This window comes from Nyctereutes procyonoides, unplaced genomic scaffold (assembly GCF_905146905.1).
Source record: "Nyctereutes procyonoides isolate TBG_1078 unplaced genomic scaffold, NYPRO_anot_genome, whole genome shotgun sequence".
Lineage (NCBI taxonomy): Eukaryota > Metazoa > Chordata > Mammalia > Carnivora > Canidae > Nyctereutes > Nyctereutes procyonoides.
Window position 1 is genome coordinate 2,396,966 of NW_026575145.1, and position 21,689 is coordinate 2,418,654.

Genomic DNA, 21,689 nt, shown 5'->3' on the forward strand with positions numbered 1-21,689 from the left:
TTGTTTCAGTAAAATGTGAAGTATTCATTCTGTTTCAGGTAGAAATCAATTGTCACTTGTAAATACAATTTGTTTTTTAGATAAATATGTCTCTGGTGCATAAAAAATGTATTGCTGTTTATTTAATAATGATTTGTGTGTGTGTATGTGTGTGTGCGTGTGTGTTAATGTAATTAAAGCTATTTGTTTTAGGGTGCATATAATAATATGATATAAGGATTGCTTTATTTTCACCAGAAGTAGATAATAGCAAAAAAACTTAGGTGTAATCTCTGTTGGATGATTGCTTTCAGTGTTAAAACATCTAGATTATAGGTTGGCCTATTGTCAGTTTGAGTTTTTATTTCTGGGGGGCTTTGCACTATTTAAGATATAAAAGATCAGCAACTCCATTCCTTGGAAAATGAACAAATCCTACATGCTATTTAGCATTGATCTTTTGGGTACTTTGAGACTGTTATTGCTGAGCTCCAAAGTAGATTCTATTCAATCCTCTAGAACAGAATGGATTGCAGACATATTTCTCCATGGTCACAGTGGGGAAGATCATTAAGTTTTGATAAGGATCTGTGAGACACTGATTAGACTTTTATTTATAAAAGACATTCAAACCATGCTAATATTATTTTTTGCTTTTCTTATAGCTCCTGTTAATCCTCATTTGAGTAAGTATATTTTCATTTTAATAATGGTACAGCATTTCTCAGTTAAGGAAAATAGAAAACTAATAGGCGTACTAAGATTATTTAGCAACTGTTCATATGTGGTTTTAAATGGAATAGCTTAGAAACAGTAAAACTGGCATTAAATATGAATTCTGAATTTTACATTTCGATGAGTATGGGTACAAAGACAAACTATTTAATATTGATCATTGTTTTTTATAAGTTTTCCTAAGTATGGAGCCATTTCCTCCAATTTAACATTTGTTATTTAACTCTGGGATTATGTTTTTCTTTTGTGGCAATGAATATGTTTATACTACTATTATGTGTTTCTTTAATATTCTTTTTAAACTTCTATATTCCAGTTACAAAAGACTATAGTTACTTAGAAAGTTGGCGTTTGAATGGTTTAATCAAGATTTTTCCTAGATCACACTATATTCTCATTTTTAATGAAGAAGATAATCAGTGAAGAAAATGTACAGGTCTTTTTTTCTCATTTCACTGTGTTTCCTTTTCTACAATGGCCTTTCACTGATTATATAACCCAAGACCAAACTACATAACCTGTTGCTACCTTATTTTCTAGCAAAGATACTTTTTTTAGTGCATTTCTGCATATCTAAATTATAATACTGAATACCTTTATAGATCTTTAACATTTTCATATTGCTTTCTTGCACAATCCATTTTATTCTCACCAGTTACCCTTTAATATGGATAGCCTCAACCCTTTGAGGTTTCACTTATAACGTTTAGCACAAGTGCTTCTTTCTTCACTAGGTATTTTCTCCATTTGATTTCCTATAACAGCTTGTACTCATATGTGATAAGCTATTTTTTATTTTGTCAAATTTTATAATAAGTTATAAAATACTGAGGAGCTGGACATATTTCTAATTTCTTCTACATCTCACTGTCTTTTGGTCTATCACAAAAGCTTACTGTTAGCAGGTGTTCAATGATCATTTGTTAAAAGAACAAATACACAACAGCTTTAAGATGAATTAATTGCACAAATCAGATTCTCCCTGGCTTCTACCCAGGGTACTATGCTACTTAATTATTATAGTGATTATAAGTCTTTTGAACCTACATTATGACTATAATTTCAGTAGAAATGTTTAAAAAGAAATGTCACAGGAAGATTAAAACCTGATACAGGAAAAAGTTAACAAAAATTTCAATTCAAGAAGAATTTTTGAGTAGTTTCAACCTACTGGGAAAATGCATATATAAAGAAATAATAAAGATATTGTTTGCTAACAGATGACTTCCATATAATGTAAAAAGTACTATTAATTTTATGGCAAGTGAAGTTTTATAGAAGACATGTATTTGAACTGGGTCCTGAAAGTTGAGTAGCGGTCCCTTAGGTGAAGAAGGTGAGGAGGGGCACACCTGTCATCGAAAGGAAGGTCATGTACCCATAATAACTGAACAAAGCTCAGTGTATCTAGAGTATGATACTCAAACATTACAGAAGCCAGAAATGCACCCTGAAGCTGAACAACATTTATTAGAATTTGAGCAATTGTTTTAAATGCTTGTATATTTTAGGTCATAGTTACTGACTTCTCCAGCAAGTTTTTTTTTAATAGTCAAACAGTGAATTGGATTTTCTATTTTTAAAAATATTTCTATTATAACCATCTATTCTAAAGCTTTCCATTGACTGTAACTTTTAAATTTTTTACTAAGTGCTCAATATGGTAATAAAAGATTAGAATTGTTTAGAATAAAGACTTTTTAGTAAACATTATACAATGATTTTTCTATAATCGAGAGTAATTATTTTTATATTATTGACAATCACATACATTTCTCCCTCATTAATTGATTTCTTTAACCATCTTAAAGAACCCTTCAGGTCCCAAAGACATAAAAAAAAAAGTTTTATTAAGCAAATTCATCAGTACACATTCAAGCTCTTAATAAATTAGCCAGACGTTATTCTATAAGAGGAAATAGGCCAACATGTAGAAGAAGGTCATGTTTTCTTTTAGATTTCTCCATGGAAACTTAATTTTTCTTTCCCTCAGTTAGACTACTTTTGCCTGAAATCTTCTTAAATGCTATTATGTCTTAAATTTTGTCATTGATTTTCAAAGCATAAAATTAACACTTTTTGCATATACTTCTCTAAGAAGTGTTGACCAATTCATACAGTTATATAACAATCACCACAAAGTTCCTTCATCTCTAACATTTTTGTTATTGCTTCCTTGTAGGTAAACCTTTTTGTATCCCAGCCTCAGGCAAACTTGTTTTTCATTTCTATATTTTTGCTATAATAGTTCAATTAGTTATCATATACTTAGTATTTATTCTGCACATTTCATTAAAACATACTTTCCCAGTAATTATATTAATGAAGTTGAAGAGAAAGTGAAAATTAAGGAGTTCAGAAAAAAAGTCAATGGTGAAAAAATGATATTAAAAGCATTAAGTACTTCTGATAGGATTCTAAGTGATCTTAAAATGAAGAAAATTCTGCCAAATCTTCCTATGTTATTTATAATTATGTGTAATGAATTCTTATAATACCATTTAGTAATACTTGTTCTATAAAAGATTATTGTTTTGATAATAAAGTTTAAAAGTCATTTGAATATATGTTGGCTTAATTGTAAGTTATGGTTTACCTGAAACATCCTGATAGAAAAAATGTAAGACTATATTAGAATATATACTATATTTAATACAATACATGTGATATGAGACACATATTGTCAACAAATCAAACTAATCTTAAATCCTCTTTTGCATTTTAACAACTTATATAGTCTTTAAGTGAATTTACTTAAGTAAATTATTAAGCTTAATAATTAACTTAAGCTAATTTATTTAAGTATCTACTTCCAATATATCTATAGAGAGTAAATTCATGAAATTTTGTCATAGTATGATTCCTCATTAGACTCAAATACTTTTTAAATTTAAAAGAGGAAAGCCTTTTATTTGTGTTTTTTTTTAAAACTCTTTTGAGGGATCCCTGGGTGGTGCAGCGGTTTGGTGCCTGCCTTTGGCCCAGGGCGCGATCCTGGAGACCCAGGATCGAATCCCACGTCAGGCTCCCAGTGCATGGAGCCTGCTTCTCCCTCTGCCTGTGTCTCTGCCTCTCTCTCTCTCTCTCTCTCTCTCTCTCTCTCTATCATAAATAAAAAATTAAAAAAAAAACTCTTTTGATTGAAATTTTAAACTGAAGAAAAGTTGATTTGTTGTCAATAGAACCATATTCTACAGGCTCCAGTAAGCACCAGCAGTGTTAGTTGTCCTCATACATTGCTGATTTCCTCAGGGAGGGTACCCTTGGACAAGACCTGAAGGTTAGTCTTTCTTGTTAATTGACAAGAAAACAGAAAAATATTGAATCAGATTGAAATGAATTCTGAGATCTTTCAAGTATCTCAACAATGGAGTTGAAATTTTCTACTGTAAAGTAGAAAGTAGTTTTAAGTTTTTTGAAAATTGTATTTGATCTGATTTAGGTTCTGAAGTCTGTCAAATTGCTAAAATTCAGAACTTCGGAAAAATTTTTTGGACTTCTTCTGTTTTGTATTAGAGATTATAAGTACAAGAAGGTATATGTATATATGCAAAATATATAAAATATAAATATAAACATGTATAATATAATAATAATGCTTATGCATGACAATCTCACTATCTCTAGAAAAAAACTTAAAACTGAAAAGAAAGTTTGCCATAATAACCCACTCTAAGATATAATCCAAAGTTAGAACTAATAAACAAATTAAGAAAAATGAAGTGACAAAATCAACATACAAAAAACAGTGACACTTCTGTACATTCACGATTACCCATCTGAAAAGGAAATTAAGGAAAAAATTCCATTCAAAATAACAACAAAGATAATAAAATACTTAGGAATAAACTTAACCAAAGAAGCGAAAGACTTCTACACCAAAATTATGACATTGTTGAAGGAAATTAGAGAAGACAGGTAAACAGACACCCCAGGTTCATGAGTTAGAAGAATTAATAATATTAGAATACCCATACTTCCTCAATCTATGGATTCAGTGCAATCCCTAATGTCCCTATTCATGACGTTCTTTACATAAATAGAAAAAATATTCTTAAAATTCATACAGAACCATAAAAGATCCCAAATACCTAATGTGATGTAAAAATAAAGCTAGAGGCATACACTTCCTGATTTTAAAATATATCACAAATCTATAGTAATCAAAGGAGCATGGTACTGTCATAAAAACTGTCATTTAGACCAATAGAACAGAATGGAGAGCTCACAAATAAATTCATGAATTTATAGTCAACTGATTTTTTATAAGAATACCAAGAACACACAATGGGAAAGGGGCAGTCTCTTTAATCAACCATTGCACATTGTTGGCGAGATTGTAAATTGCTACAGCCATTATAGAAAACAGTATGGAGATTCTTCAAAAACTAAAGATAGAATTATCAAACAATCCAGTGATCTTACTTCTAGGTAAATATCCAAAGGAAATAAAATCTCAATCTTTTTTTCTTAAAGATTTTATTTATTCATGAGAGAGAATTAAGAGAGAGAGAGAGAGAGAGAGAGAGAAAGAGAGAGAGAAAGTCAGAGACACAGGCAGAGGGAGAAGCAGGCTCCATGCAGGGAGCCCGACGTGGGACTCGATCCCGAGTCTCCAGGATCAGGCCCTGGGCCGAAGGCTGCCCTAAACCGCTGAGCCACCCGGAATGCCCTAAAATCTCAATCTTGAAATACCATTAATGTCAAGTTCATTACAGCATTATTCACAATAGCCAGGATATAGAAATAATCTAAACATCCATCAGTGGATTCATGGATAAAGAAAATGGAGAATGTTAGCTTTTAAAATGCTTATCCTGCCATTTGAGACAACATGGATGAATTTGGTTTATTATGCTACATGAAATAAGCCAGACACAGGTGGACAGATGCTGCATGATCTCATTTGCATGACATCTAACATAGTCAAACTCAGAAGCAGAGTGTAGAATGACAGCTGCCAGGAGGGAGAAATGGGAAAATGTTGGCTGACAGGTATATATACTTTGAGTTATATTAGAGGAGTTAGTTCTGGAGATCTAATGTACAGCATGGTGACTATGCTTAACACTACTGCAGTGTATACTTGAAATTTGCTAATAGAGTATATTTTAAGCATTCTTACCACCTAAAGAAAGAAGAGAAAGAAAGAAAGAAAGAAAGGTAGCTGTGTGATATGTGAAGTGATATTAATTTGCTTCATTGTGGTAATCATTTCAAAATGTGTATGAAAATATCAAATTGTAGATCTTAAATACATATAATTTTTGTTTATCAATTACATTTCGGTTAACTTGAAAAAATAAAGAAATAGGATAGGTCAGTGCAAGAGGGAGTCGTTGGGCTAGAGGACTCTTGGGCATCAGGCTGCTTATACCCATGTTTTATTCTTTCTTTGCTATATTGAGAAGAATTGGGCTAAATAAAGCACAGTTTTGTATTACTGTGTAATACAGAATATTTCAAATATATTTCTTTATTTCCATGTAGCTTCTGAAACTACCAAGAGCATGTTATAGTTAGAAAATCAGCAAAAGATTCAAGATCAAGTCAGTCTTCAGTTGCTTATCTTTGTGAGAATCCTAAACTGTATTACTTTCTTATTTTATGAGATCTTTTAATATTTAACATTACATAGACTTTTGATAATTTTTTACAGACTGATGCATTTTCATTATCTATCAAGATATCCCTTATTTCAATAAAAATTTTAGTGAATAGCCTTTTGCATAATTACCCTACATGTAATGACAGGATAATCATAAGATTATTATGGTTTAAAATGGGAGTTTTTTCCACTTTTATCTTCTACTTTTTATAAAATCTTTCCAGTAATAGGTTTCTTCACTGTAAAGATGAATGTCTACAGAAGTAATGAAGAGCTATTAGGATTACTTATCTTTGTCGAATGTGAATTACTGGAGTTTTAAGTCTTCTTCACATTTATTGTAAACAATTTGTGCCATCTGTAAAATAACAGAATTATGAAAAATTTTAGATATATCTAAAATTATAAACATATCTTAGGTTCTCATAAGCTGTATTGTTGCTTAATTTTAATATGAGAGACTTAAATTTTCAGGTTTTAAAAACTCTTGTTTGTTTTCAACAAGTTTTGAAAAACAAGTTTTTTTTTCAAATAAGGATAAATTACACAAAAGAAATTTAAATGGTCTTTAAAAATTCACTATATATAATTTTAAATGATATAAAAAGTAAGATTTGGCAGCAGATTTATAAACAAATCCTGAATTTTTACATTTGTCTTTTACATTTTCTGTGTGTCTACAATATGTAATCAAACAACTGAAAACATTTAAAATCGAGCATTGCTTTATCATGACTCCAAAGTAGCAGCTAAAGGAAATCTCGTATTGTGCCTACAAAGATATTTAAAGAAATATAGTCATGTGTATAGCTACACTGCTGTCACCAACATCAGATATGAACTGACAGTATCAAGCAGTCCTGTCTTCTTTAGTACAATATCTATGGCATAAATATGAGCTGGAAAATATTTTTTATGGAGTATTGTTCATCCAGAAATTACTAATTTAGAATTCACTAAATGCCTATATTCCCTGTAAATATTCCTATTCATAGTATGAAATATAAATAAATATAAAGTGGTACAGTGAGTCTTCAATCTGAAAAAAAAAACAAAACAAAAGTTTATTTCTTAAATTAAAAGGCAAAGCCTTCTGTTTTATTTTTAAACGTATATGTCAATGGTTTTCTTCCTACTTTCCCTTCCTTCCTTCCTTCCTTCCTTCCTTCCTTCCTTCCTTCCTTCCTTCCTTCCTTCCTTTTCTCTCTCTCTTTTTTTTTTGAATTATGATCAGGACTCTTAATATGAGATCTATCTTCTTAATAATGTCTAAGTATATGATAGGGTATCCCAGCATAATGTTCTACAGCAGATCTCTAGAACTGACTCATCTTGCAGAACTGAAAATTTATACCTTTTGACCTATATTGCCCCATTTCCATCTTGCTCCAGCCCCTGAAAATCACCATTCTACTCTCTATGTATTTGGATATATTAGATACCTCATAAGTGTAATCATGCAGCATTTGCTCTTCTAGGACTGGCTTAATATAATGTCCTTAGTTAATAATGTCCTCCAGGTTCAACTATATACATATAACATGCAAAAGGTGTTGACTGTTTATGTTATTGATAAAGTGTTGTCATATATGGCAAGATTTTCTTCTTTAAAGCTGAATAATACTCCATTGTATGTATATCTTCTTTATCCATTCATCCATTGATGGACACTTAGGCTGCTTCCATATTTTGGCTATTGTGAAATATGCTGCAATGAGCATAGGAGTATGACTACCTCCGTGAGATAATGTTTTTATTTTTTTTAAAGACTTATTTAATTATTCGTGAGAGACACACAGAGAGAGAGAGCCAAAGACACAGGCAGAGGAAGAAGCTGGCTCTCTGCAGGGAACCTAGTGCAGGACTCAATCCCGGATCCCAGGATCATGCCCTGAGCCAAAGGCAGACACTCAACTGATGAGCCACCCAGGTGTCCCTCAATTTTTTGGATAGATATCAATAAGATTGCTGGATTACACATTAGTTGTTTGTTTGTTTTTGTTTTGTTTTGTTTTTGTTTTAAGTAGGCTCCATACCCAGCATGGAGCCCAGCATGGGGCTTGAACTCACAACCCTGAGATCAAGACTTGAGCTGAGACCAAGAGTCAGATGCTTAACTGACTGAGCCATCCCGGTGCCCCTGGTTGTTCTGTTTTTAATTTTTGAGGAACTCTATACTGTTTTCCGTACTAGCTGTACCATTTTACATTCCAATGACAGTTTACAAGTGTTCCAATTTTTCCACATGCTTGGCAATGCTTATTTTTTTAATTGCCATCCTGACAGGTGTGAAGTGATATCTCATTGTGGTTTTGATTTGCATTTCCCCGATGAGTAGCAGTGTTGAGCTACCATTCATATACTTGTTGGCCCCATATGTACGTCCTTTGGGAGAAATCTTTATTCAAGTCCTTTGCCTATTTTTTAATATGGTTATTTCTATTTTTACTATTGAGTTGTAAGAATTCCTTATATAAAATATTCCCTTTTCACTCTGTTTTTTTTTTCTTTTACTGTGCAGAAGCTTTTTAGTTTGATGTAGTTCCACTTGTTTATTTTTGCTTTTTTAGCTTGTGTTTTTTGCTGTCATATCCAAAATATCATTACCAAGACCAGTATCATGAAGCTTTTTCCTATTTTTTCTTCTAGGAGTTTAATAATCTTAGGTCTTACATTTAAGTATTTAATCCATTTAAGTTGTAAATAATGCTTTACCCTCAAACTGCACAAATTTGAACTGTGCAAGTCCACTTATAAGATGGATTTTTAAAATAAATATAGTACATATTGCAGATGCATTTTCTCTTTTTATGATTTTCTTAACATTTTTTCTCTAGCTTACATTATTGTGAGAATAAGTAATTCTCACAATACAGAATACATAACATAATACATATAACATGCAAAAGGTGTTGACTGTTTATGTTATTGATAAAGCTTCCACTTAACAGGCTATTAGCAGTGAGTGAAAAGTTATATATAGATTTTTGGACTGTGTGGGGAGTCAGTGCCCATAACCCCCATTTTGTTGAAGGGTCAGCTGTACATAGTATAATGATAGTACAGTCAAACTAATCAACATATCATCTCCACATAGTTACCATTTTTGTGTGTGAAATGACAGTACCTCTACTCTCTTAGTGAATTTCTAGTATGAGATAAAATATTATTAACTACAGTCATCATACAGTACAATCATCTCTCTAGAGTTATTCATCCTATACATCTGCAACTTTGTACCCTTTAGCCAATGTCTTTTTATTTTCCCACCTACCTGCCCCTGATATATACCATTCTATGCCTGCTTCTGTGAATTTGACTTTTTTTAGATTCTGTATGTAAGCAATATCATGCATATTTTTCTTTCTGTGTCTGGCTTATTTCACATAATATAATTTCTTCCAGTTCCTTTTCTTTTTTTTAAGATTTTATTTATTTATTCATGAGAGACACAGAGAGAGGCAGAGGGAGAAGCAGGCTCCCTGAAGGGAACTTCATACGAGACTTGATCCTGGGACCCCGGGATCATGACCTGACCTGAAAGTAGATGCTCAACCACTGAGCCACCCAGGTGTCCTTATCTCCCAGTTTCATCTATATTGTTGCAAGATAACCTTATTTTTTTTAAGATTTAATATTACCCATTACACATATCTGCCAAAATTTCTTTACTTATTTATCGATCAAAAACATTTAGGGTTTTTTATATCTCAGCTATTGTGAATAATATTGCAATGAGCATGGGGGTGTGCATATTTAATTTCCTTTGGGTATTTACTCATAAAAGGGATTATTGGATAATATGGTTGATCTATATTTAGCTTTTTTGAGAAACCTCCATATTGTTTTCCGTAATAGCTGCATCAACTTACATTCCCATCTACAGTGTATAAGTTCCATACTTTTTCAATTACTATATATTCGTAATATACTTTAATATTATTCAAAGTGATGCCTCCAGCTTTGTTCCTGCTCACAGCTCTTTTGGCAGTCCAAGGTCTTTTGTGGTTCCATATGAATTTTAGAAATATTTCTTCTACTTCTATAAAAAAAGTGCTATTGGTATTTTCATAGGTATTGGATTAAATCTATAGATCATCTTAAGTAATATGGACATTTTAACAATGTTAATCTAATCTGTGAACACAATCTTTCCATGTTTTTGTGTCTTTAATTTCGTTTATCAATGTTTTATAGTTTTCAATCCACGTCTTTCATCTCTTTAGTTAAATTGGTTCCAAAGTATTATATTGTTTTTAATACTATTGCAAATAAGATGATTTTCTTAATTCTTTTTTCAGATAGTTCATTGTTAGTGTATGCTCTCAATACACAAAATAATTCAGGGACATGATCTCAACTTCAAGGGCTCCAGTCCCAAGGATGACTGTCTGATAAGTCTAATTCATTGCAGAGGGAAAAGTGAGACTCTGTCCTTTAGATATTTATCTCTCTATGAATTCCAGGAAATCTCAACTGGACTCTGAGTTTATCACTTACTAGCTAAACTTAGCCAAAGTTTTCTTTTCTGTGAGCCTCGTAAGTCAGTATTTTGTGATTTCATAGAGTTGCTATGGGTTTGAATGAAATAATAAAGCTATGTTTAATTTTTCTCTAGATAATTTTAGTTTTGTGCTTGGTTGACATGATTATCTTCCTTATTTACTCCTATATTTCAAGCAGGGTATATCCCAGTAAGAAAACCCTTTGATATCTAGAAACATACTCCTACCCTCATTACAAGGACAGTTGAAAAAGGTTCTCTCTGAACTTTTGGTTTGGTCTGAACTCAGCATGAGGCAGGCATCCAAGAAATCTCAGTCCTTCTACAGTCTTAATAAAGGCTTTTCATCACTTTATTTCTAGTAGGTTTCAACCATACCCACATTAAAAATAATTAAAGATAACTACTTTTTAAAATATTTTGCCATTATCTTTCCCTAAGTAAACTTCCAATTCTGCAAGTGAGTATACATAAAAACGTCTCTGGACATGGTGTGAAAAAGTATAACCTCAAGGTATACAGCTTTAAAGTTTTGTCAGAAAAATAAAATAAAATAAAATAAAATAAAATAAAAAATAAAAAATAAATAAAATAAAATAAAGTGTTGTCAGGGAAATTAAGAAAGCTCATTTTGTAATTGACAGTTATGCTTTGTTTGGATTATTTCCATACTTGAAAAAAAGTTCAGAAAAGTCATCAGCCATAATTCAAGTGTGAATTCTATTATTTAATTTCAATTATTTGGATATTTCAGAGGAAAATGGTTTGGGTTCAAGTTATTAAACCAAGAGACTGATTTGTATATCAAGATTACTTTTCTTTTTTGTTAATATTTAAATAGTTTTATGTTTAGTCATAATCTTGTACACTATTATGGCTTTGGTGCCACTATTGCAATCTCACATTATTATTGCTATGTAATGTTTTAAACATTTTTAGAAGAATATTGCAGTGTTTGTATTAATTTAATTAATATTAATCACTTTAATAAAAATTTATTAACAGGAGAATTTCACTGTGGATTTGAAGATGGTAACATTTGTTTGTTTACCCAAGATGACACAGATAATTTTGACTGGACAAAGCAAAGTACTGCAACAAGAAATACAAAATATACTCCAAACACAGGACCTAATGCTGACCGTAGTGGCTCTAAAGAAGGTATGAGGGTATGAAATGTTGTGTTTATAACAATTATACTCCACTCTTATACTTTTAGAAATTAATGCCATTAATGCCATTAATATGACATGCAACAGAATGCTATAGATTTGAAGGTTATGGATAAAACATTAAATTTTTAATGTATAGTCAATAATTCAGATATTCCCAAAGTTTGTAGACATTAATTTTCTCTCAGAAATAATTGGCATATATAGTTGAGAGGTTCAAATTATTTTAATAATTCAAGTGTTAAATTCCAATTTTGTCTAAACTTTTTATACATTTTAAGCAATTTAATTCTTAATTATGTAGATCATTTACTGATTCTTTATATTATATATATGAAGATTTCATAAATGAGATCAAAATTCTCCTATGAATCTATAATTTACTTCATATAAAAACTCTAAAACTTCTTAATGGTTTCAAACTTCATATCACCTAATAATAATGTTTTTAAACATTTTATATTGTCTTTTTAAAGGTTTTTATATGTACATTGAGACATCTCGACCCAGGTTGGAAGGCGAAAAGGCTCGACTTCTCAGCCCTGTTTTCAGCATAGCTCCTAAAAACCCTTATGGCCCCACGAACACTGCATATTGTTTCAGCTTCTTTTATCACATGTATGGACAACATATAGGTGAGATGGCAAGAATTATTATGTTTCTTCTAGAGTAAATCATAATTAAGAAGAAGAAAGTTCACAAACACGAGCATGAAGTCGATTTTAGTCAAAGAATATCATCACTGACCTTTAAATAACTTAGTTTCAAATAGCAAAATAAGATGCTAAGACTGTTCCCCTATCATATCCTAATTTCCAAATTTTGGATTAGAATTTGGATTTTGGAACATTACCTATTCCTTCTAGAATCCTAATTCAGGAAAATCATTAGTAGGTTAAATTCTTTATGATCTTTTTCTGATTAATACCAGTATAACTCAGGCTGCTGCTTTTCAAAGAAATTTGCATGAGTAACACTTCAATGTGTGTTAAAGACCACAAAAATGAGTATTGTCATACTTGCAAGACAAATATTTTCAGCACTTTCTACACATTTGGAATACTGGTATTATATTTTCTTGTTTATAAAGTATGCCTAACACACTTCGTAAGATTTAAGGACATCCTTGGTCCCGGAGAACATGTAAAGATGAAGACACCCTCCCTGCCCTTATAGACCCTGTACAGGAATGGAGGCTAAGAGAAGTAATCATGCTGGATAAAATATTGCATATTCTTTAGAAAGAACCTAGCAGGGGTGCCTAAATGGCTCAGTTGGTTAAGCATCTGCCTTCGGTTCAGGTCATCATATGGGTCTTTATGCACAATTCTAAAAATCAAACAAACTGAACACACAATTTTTGGACGTATTTGGCAATATATGCCAGCCTGATCTATGTGCCTTAGAATATATGACATGAAGTAATATAAACTTATTTATAGTCTTTATATATCAAAACAAATGTGAAAATATATACCATTTGTAGCAAAAATATTATTGTGCTTAATTACAAGATTCTGTTCCCGATCCTTCCAGAGACTGTCACATAATATACGAGATACACATTCTTTTACCTTTCTAAAATAAGACAAAATTCTAAATGGCGAAGCATCTAAACCTACAAAGCTTGGACCAGGGCCTGTGGATCTGCATCTAGCTGAACAATAAGGCAATGTTTAAGGACAAAGGAAAACTTTTCTCTATGAAAGACGAATACATTTTCATTTGATAGAGATGAGCACAGGGAAGATTAAGGCACTGATAATGAGGAAGTAAAATGTGGGAAATTAGGAAGATATTAAGTGTTTTCATATAAATATATAATTATATAAACTACTAAAATTGTGCACGTGATATATTCCAGCTACTGCACTTTTTAAGCGAAGTAACCCCCTTGATCAGTTCATAAAAAAGAGCATTATTGTTTATCTTTTACAGTAAGAAAACTGAAGCTCAGAGCATTTGTATGAATTACAAGTAACTGGCTATGCTGAGGATAACCTCATTGCCAGCACCATTAACCAGTACTTTTCACAGTGGAGTACTAGGTAACAAATCTAGAAGGACAAACTTGTACAGTAAAAAAGTACCCTTAGAATGAAGTTTGGACCTGGGCTGGAACTTGGCTGTAGCTCTCAGGCACTGCAGGAATTTCAAAAATTCACTTAAAATGTCTGCATCATGGTTTCTTCATCTGTAAAATGGGAATAATAATTCCTGTTTCAGAAATTTATAGTTCAAGTTAAATGAGATAACATATATAAAATTCCTCCATCAGATGGTAGACATAATCTTAGGCTACTTTGACTCTCAAATAGCAGCAATTATGGCAACACTCAAGTAATAGCTAATGTTTATGGACCAGGTACTATCCCTAACATGTCATGGATTATTTCTTTTCATTTTCACAATAAACATTGTGCTCATTAAATCAATTATTTTATAGATAAGCAAACTGATACAACGAACTTCATTTTACTTGCCATATCATCATAGCCCATAAATAGCAAAGCCATGATACCAATCTGAGAAGCTAGACACAGAATATGCCTGCTTCTCCGCTCTGCAAGGAGACTTATGAAGTGTCAAAAAAGTTTATCTAATTTGTTGGTCGAGGAGAGATTACAGATTTTGTGCAGACAATGTGCATAATGAGATTTTTGATTTGGGAAAGTAAATCTTAAGAGTGGGTAAAATCACTGAGAAACAGAATATAGACCAGAAAAACAGTTAGGAAGTTATGACAGTAGTCATAGGTTCACTACAGCCTGACCTATGAAAAGAAATAAATTTCCACACCACTACCAAACCATCTTATTTATTGTGAGATTATGATCTTATTACAAAGGTAGGATTAGCTCAACTCTAATTTTGCCGATTAGCTAATGATGTATGTTTTACTTATTTATTTCAAATATATTTCTCAGACTTCCTTTCTCTTTTCCCAGTATACCCTGGAATAGGCTTATTAAATAAGCCTATTTAAAATTGATTTTTAAATAAATTATTCCAAGATTAATATTTTGAACTACTTTAATGAATAAAATATGCAGTTACTATTTTTATGAGGCTAGCCCCCTTTCAAAACTTCTGCATATTTATGTTGCTCCAAGATAATTTTAATATACTTTTAACTTCACACTTGTTATTCTTTTTCTCTTGATTGTCAGTGAATGTCCAGGTGACTTCCGCCAGTTTTATTCTGAATTGTTTGAGGAAGAAAGGCAATTCTCCATTTCTTCCATGTACCCATACATTTGCCACTTTGATGCCTGTGCCATTTCTCTGTCTCATCATATGTTTGAAGTTTGCAGGTATCAGACCTGTCACTTGAGTCCCACTTGGCAGGATGTAATCATGCTGCTTAATAAAATCTAGGCAAAAATGTTTGTTTCAGACATTGACTAATCAATGAGGACTAGATGAGTGAACCTCGTTAGGGAGATTGCCTATAGCTGAAACCTTCCCTCTTTGCAAATATTATTCTAAGACACTCACTTATCTGAACACCTGGGGGGGGGGGCGGCGGCATTTATAGCCACTGGCTTTACAAATAACATTCTCAGTTTGATGGATTCTCTTAGAAATCCAGATTAAAAAATGATTTTTCCTGGATTTCTAAGCCTAATTGTGGTTATTCCTTCTTGAGTAACTATAAATAATCTTTGCAGTCTAAACTATGACTAATGCTCAATATATTATTATAAAGAGTTGTAATTTTTTAAAACAAAAATGGGTGATCATTTATGCATTACTTAGAAAAGATTCCTCTTTGAAATAAAGTCAAATATGTCATATTACTTAATGATTGCTGCATAAAAAAATTCCCCAAAATTTTGTGGCTTGAAACAACAAACATTTACCTCTTAATGTCTGTGGGTCAGGAATATGGGTGCAGCTTGGCAGAGTGTCTGTGGTTCGAGGTCTCCCATGAGGTTGCAGACAAGCTGTCAGGCATGATTGCCCTCAAATTTGAAGACTCAACTTAGGGATGATATATTTTTAAGCCCGCTCATTTGGTTTTTGGCAGGCCTCACTCCATCATAGTATCGGACTAAGGACATTTATTTCTTGCTGGCTGTTAAATTCCTCTTAGTTCTCAGTTCCTCAGCATATGGACATCTGTCTGGGATTATATCATGGCAGGGCAGCAGGCTTCCTCCAGAGCAAGCAATCCATGACAGAGAGCAAATACACACTCAAGACTTTTAACTTCTGCCTTATTCTAACAACTGAGCTGATAATTCCAACCCACACTTAATGGGAGGAAATTACACAAGAATGTTAATGCTAGGAGGTGGAAATCATTGGGAGGCACCTTAGCGTTTATTTGCCACATCGGTACAAGTTCTTGTTAGTTTAATATTTCATCAAAATTGATTGAAGAAGAAAAAAATTGATTGAAGAAAAAAGTAAATGAAGACTACAATAAGCTAACTGTAAATGAAAACTACAATAAGCTAACTGTTGATTTATATGTACAGGATACAATATCTAGCTCTTGACAATAGTGTGATTATTTCAGCAATCCTGTAGCTACTAGTAGGCATTCTGATTCATGATTAATCAGCTGGATTTCTAATGTTCTTGAGAGGAATTGAACTTCACATGAGGCCACATTTTGTTTTTGATACAACAAAAGCTTATTAAATTCAGTAAAAAATGAAATTCATTTATTTCTAGAAAGAATGTGAGTTATAAGCATCATCATATTATACCAGGAAATTAAAGATAAAAATACAAAATGCACTTATGAATACATCCATTGAACTTGATAAGTATGGTTCAATAAAGTTGTGACTCTAGAAACCCAATTTCACTGTGGAACAACTGGGAAACAAAGAAAAAGAATCTAAAAAGAATTAATGGGATCTATTGTTTCATGAATTTTGAGAGTGGGGAAGAAGTGATAAAGTAGAGATGTAGTGTTGTAGATGTGCCTATTTTAAGAGGAAAAAAATAATAGAAAGGTAAATTTATAGATACAAAAGTCAAAAGGAAGAAAGTTTCCCGAAGAAATGGAAATTGAGAGTTCTAGTAGGAGAATTAGCCTTGAAGAGGGGAACTAATGTCACTTCCACTGAGGTGAGAAGAAAAGAATTAAGTAGGAATGTGGCTGTTGAGCCATTCCTAGATGCAAGAATGGCAAGCAGACCTAGGAGTTGCCTTTTTAACAATATCTATTTTCTTCTATAAAATAAATGCAGCTGTTGCATGTTCCAAGAGTATACCATTAGAGGAGAATGGTAAATGGAAGCAGAGACCGATCAGTGATACAGAGGAAGTTGAAGCAGGTGAAGATCAGGCTATCAGTCTTCAGTGTCTTAAAATGTGTTTTATGATATAATGCTCAGTTTCAATGCCAATTACTGAATTCCCCTGCTAACTGATTTCCTTGCTGTCTCTTGGGCCCATAGTTTCTGGGGTAAAGATCATGCTCTAAAACCAGTAACACAAGAATTTTAAGTATATATGTCCCTCTCGCTTCTCCTTAGGGCAGCTGCATAGTCTATACCAGCTAGACAGGAAGTTCTCCAAATGGGCTGTCTTGTATCTGGGACCTTTTTCTAGGGTCTATCCTGTTCTGCTGAACTACATGAAATTAGGCCTCTCCCCATTACATGGTGCCCTGCAAATGTAAATATTTATTTGCCCACTATATAAATACTTATTAAGCAAATGAATATTATTTTAAATCAGATGACAGAATAAATACTTTTGCCCTTCTTAAATCACCTAAGTAACTCACTTTCTTCTTTCAAAAGCTAACTCAAGGACAGATGCTGAAATTTTCCCCCATCCTCTTACTCCTTTTGTTCCTATGACAGCTGGTGCCCATCTCTATCATATTTGTCACTCTGACCTCTGAGAGACTGTAAGCCCCCGAGAGCAGTAATGATGATTGCTTTTTATTTGACCCTCTGAAACAACTAATGCTCAATAGATTTTTTAAAAAAATAATATAAACTAGATATTTAAGCTTATGAGTGTGCTAGAAAAATAACAAAGCAAGGAAATTAAAAGTATTGGTGCAGATTGGAAACAGATCATTTCACCAAGACTTTATAGAATATGTTGGGGGGAAAATAAATCATTGGGTTAGCTTGAATTTGAATCTAAGTGTTCTGGCAACTAAAGCACAGAGGAAAGCAAAAGTGTCACATATTTCTTAATGACTAATTCAAAGAGAAATTTATGTTTATAAAAATACCCTTAGTGTAATGGGAAATGTCTTCACTCGGTACTTTTAGAAAGATATAAAACGTGTTCAAATAAAAATTTTATATACTGACAGGCCATAATACATTACAGTTCATGTTTTGGGCTGCAGTATCATGGTCCAGATATTTAATTTTATGATTGACTAAGAGAATACAGAAATAGGATTTAACAAATCTGGAATTAACCTCTAATTAAATTTCTTTTAATAAGATATCTCGGGTTACCTTTTAGCGAGAGTGGATTAAAACTCTTTCAGTGCTGGCAAAGTTTTTAAAATGGAGATTTCAGTGGTTTTATACAAGATAGGAAGGACAATGGTGACAACCTTTTGCATGATCCTAGAAGTCTGATTTTTATTCTCATTTTGGTTAAAGACCATATTTCTTCAGTTTGAGTAAAAAAAAAATAAAGATGCTTGCTTTTATCTCAAGTATGTTCCTCAAATAGGAAATTGGCTCACATTTTTTTCCACTTGGAGTTAAACATGATAGGAAAGAGAGTTTGAGCTTGTTTTCAGTAAAATTCTATTTGTATATAATACTAACAATGCCAAGGTCAATCAGTGTGAGAATAATGCTGTAGGTGGAAGACATTCACTGAATAAATTGTTTTCTTGAATTAAGACATATTTTTTTTCAAGTGGGGTTGGATAGAACGGAGCTCTGATTTATAACCACTTATAATTAAAATGTGTTATTACACACACTTGTCAACAGACTGTCTAATAAGACTGTATGTAATATCTAGTGCACTTATCTTTTAAGTCTGTGTTTTGAACCACCAACAACCCCTAAATTTATTCTCCTCCTATTTATTTCTCAAACAATGTGTAGTAGAAACTGAAATGTTTAAATAAAATTAATGATATGACTGAGAATGGCTGGTGTTTCAAAATATACAAGTCTAATTCTTAGTGTAATAAATAAAAAATAATATTTCATCAGTTGAATTGATAGTAAGTAAATGGGTTGACTTGCTTTTGTTTCTCACCCAATGTACCAAACTTTTTAAACTAACTTCACTGAAAGTATAGATTTATTGTGATGAGTATTTTTACCCTTCAATCTTGAATTTACTCATTTTTGTTCAACAGAATGAATTGCACATGCTATGTGCCTAGTAGTATACAGAGTTCTATAGAAAATAAGAAATAATTGTAGTGAAAGGTCCTTATCCTTCAAATAGTTTGTCATCACATTTAGGATAATAAATTACTGAATAAAATAAAAATCAGAAAGTAATATTCATCAAAATACATGACAAGCCTGTGCTGTGGGTGAACAAGGGAAAGGACACTGAAAATAGCAAAGTTAAAATAAAATTTCTATGGAAGAGAAAAAATGTAAACCATCGAAACAAGTATTCTGCTGAAGGCAAAGGTTACAGGATGTAAGAAAAGAAGCCACATGTTGGAATGGAGAATAATGGTCTTACCACAGAGAAGGGGAAGTGGTATAGCCAGAGCGTCAGGGGCTACATAAGGGATGTGATACATATCAGAGAAATAGAAAGCCTGATGAAGGCTATGTTTGAGGAAAATTTATTGGACACTAATGTAGAGATTCAACTGGATACAAAGAGGCATGGTAATGACTGCCAGAAAATGAACTGACATTTTTTTTATTTAAGATATCATTGCAATTATATATTGAAAAAATAATAGTAGATGCTTGCAGCCATTTATATTCAAGTAGAAAATGATTTTATAATTTCCCACTTTTGTCTGTGTGTATAAAACAAATGATACTAACAATTACCTATCAATATACATAGCTCTTGCCTGAAGCTAGATGATTGTGGCACATCCTCATCTTCCATGAAATGTGAAACACGAATTAATGTCTATATTACTGATTAAAATAAAAATGTGATTTATATGCAAGTGATCCCTAGGCCTTAGAGTAAACCAAATTACAAATTAATTTCTATGAACTCAGTAATTTCAAGCAGCTTTAGGAAATATGTATGCACATATATTTCAGTTGTTTATATAAAACATATATAATACATATTTTTAGTAAATAGTTAAAAGTAAAATTATGATAATGACTTAGAGAAGAGAACTAGGTAAGAATAATTATAGATAGCATTTAAGCAAATTATATTTACACAGTAATTTCTATGAAATAGTATCAAAATAAGAATCATTCTATTTCACAATGCCATAAATAACTCCAAAATGTTGGTCACTGCTCATGAAATAATACAACACTTAGGTCATTTAGCCTTTCTGACCATAGTCCTTAATGTGAGGTCAGTTCTCTTGAGCTCTTGCACCTGACTCTAGAAGGGGTTGTGATCAAAAGATGAGAATTAAGGAAACAAAGAGAAGAAAAAGACAGTTAAATTTTGCTTAGCAACTTCAAACTTGTATCTTGGAACTAGGTAGCATTTGAAAATCCTTGGGGATGATTAAATTCTTACCTTTTGATACCTGGTGCCTACTCAAGCATAAACACAGTGCCTCTAAGGGCTTAAAATTACTTTTAAAGGGTATGAACACAATCCATCATATTCACTTTGGAATTTTCTTACTATAATAGTATAATAATGTGCTGAATCAGCTTTGCTGAATCTAACTTCTCTTGAATTGCTTTATTCTGTTTCACAAGTTCTAATTTCATTGACCTAGATGACCTGAACATAAGTTTATATAACTATTGTCATTGAATTCTCTTTTGTAAACTTAAAAAACTGAAACTAGCTTGAAAAAAAGTCCTAAAATAATTTATCTACTAATATTGCTGTTGTCTAAAATAAACCAGTGATTCAATAGTTTGGATTCATTGATTTGGATAATGGAGTATAATTAAGACTATGTGCATAAGAATATGATGCTTAAATTATAATATATTTTAAAGAATTTATATTACTCAGCTATACTTTTAGTGTCTTTTTAAATAAGTAATGCTTGCCTTTTAAAATAAAATCTGGGGCAGCCCAGATGGCTCAGCAGTTTAGTGCTGCCTTCAGCCCAGGGTGTGATCCTGGAGACCTGGGATCCAGTCCCATGTTGGGCTCCCTGCATTCTTCTGCCTGTGTCTGTTCCTCTCTCTCTGTCTGTCTCTCTCTCATGAATAAATAAATAAAATCTTTAAAAAAAAAGTAAAATAAAATCTAGCCACAATTGACCATAGCTCATATAATCTATTCAAAACCAAATTCAAATCTGAGATAATTCAGACCTGGCTTCTTTAGATCTAGAACAAATATTTTTCACATAATATTTATTCAGTAAACATAAATTGAAATAATCCAAGTTTGAATTTTTATTATATATGTAAAAATATTAATTAAAAATATAAACATGATCTCAAGAAAAGCATATTCCCTGAGAAAATATATATTTGATCCTGATACAATAACTTATCACTATTGGTATAATAATGGTAAGTTTAATATATGTATAAATGTGTAAATTTTGTTAAAGTATGTATTTCTTTAAGTAAATTCTGAAAGACTTACAGTA

General features: G+C 32.0%; 1 protein-coding gene across 1 annotated transcript in view; it reads left to right on the forward strand.

Annotated features, from left to right (window-relative positions):
• The window catches only part of MDGA2 (MAM domain containing glycosylphosphatidylinositol anchor 2), a 788,050-nt gene that overhangs the window by 742,743 nt on the left and 23,618 nt on the right, over positions 1-21,689 (forward strand). Inside the window, exons 14-16 of the mRNA XM_055309044.1 lie at positions 645-665; positions 11,832-11,987; positions 12,475-12,633. Of these exons, the coding sequence (XP_055165019.1) occupies positions 645-665; positions 11,832-11,987; positions 12,475-12,633 (336 nt within the window). The remainder of the gene's footprint in view (positions 1-644; positions 666-11,831; positions 11,988-12,474; positions 12,634-21,689) is intronic.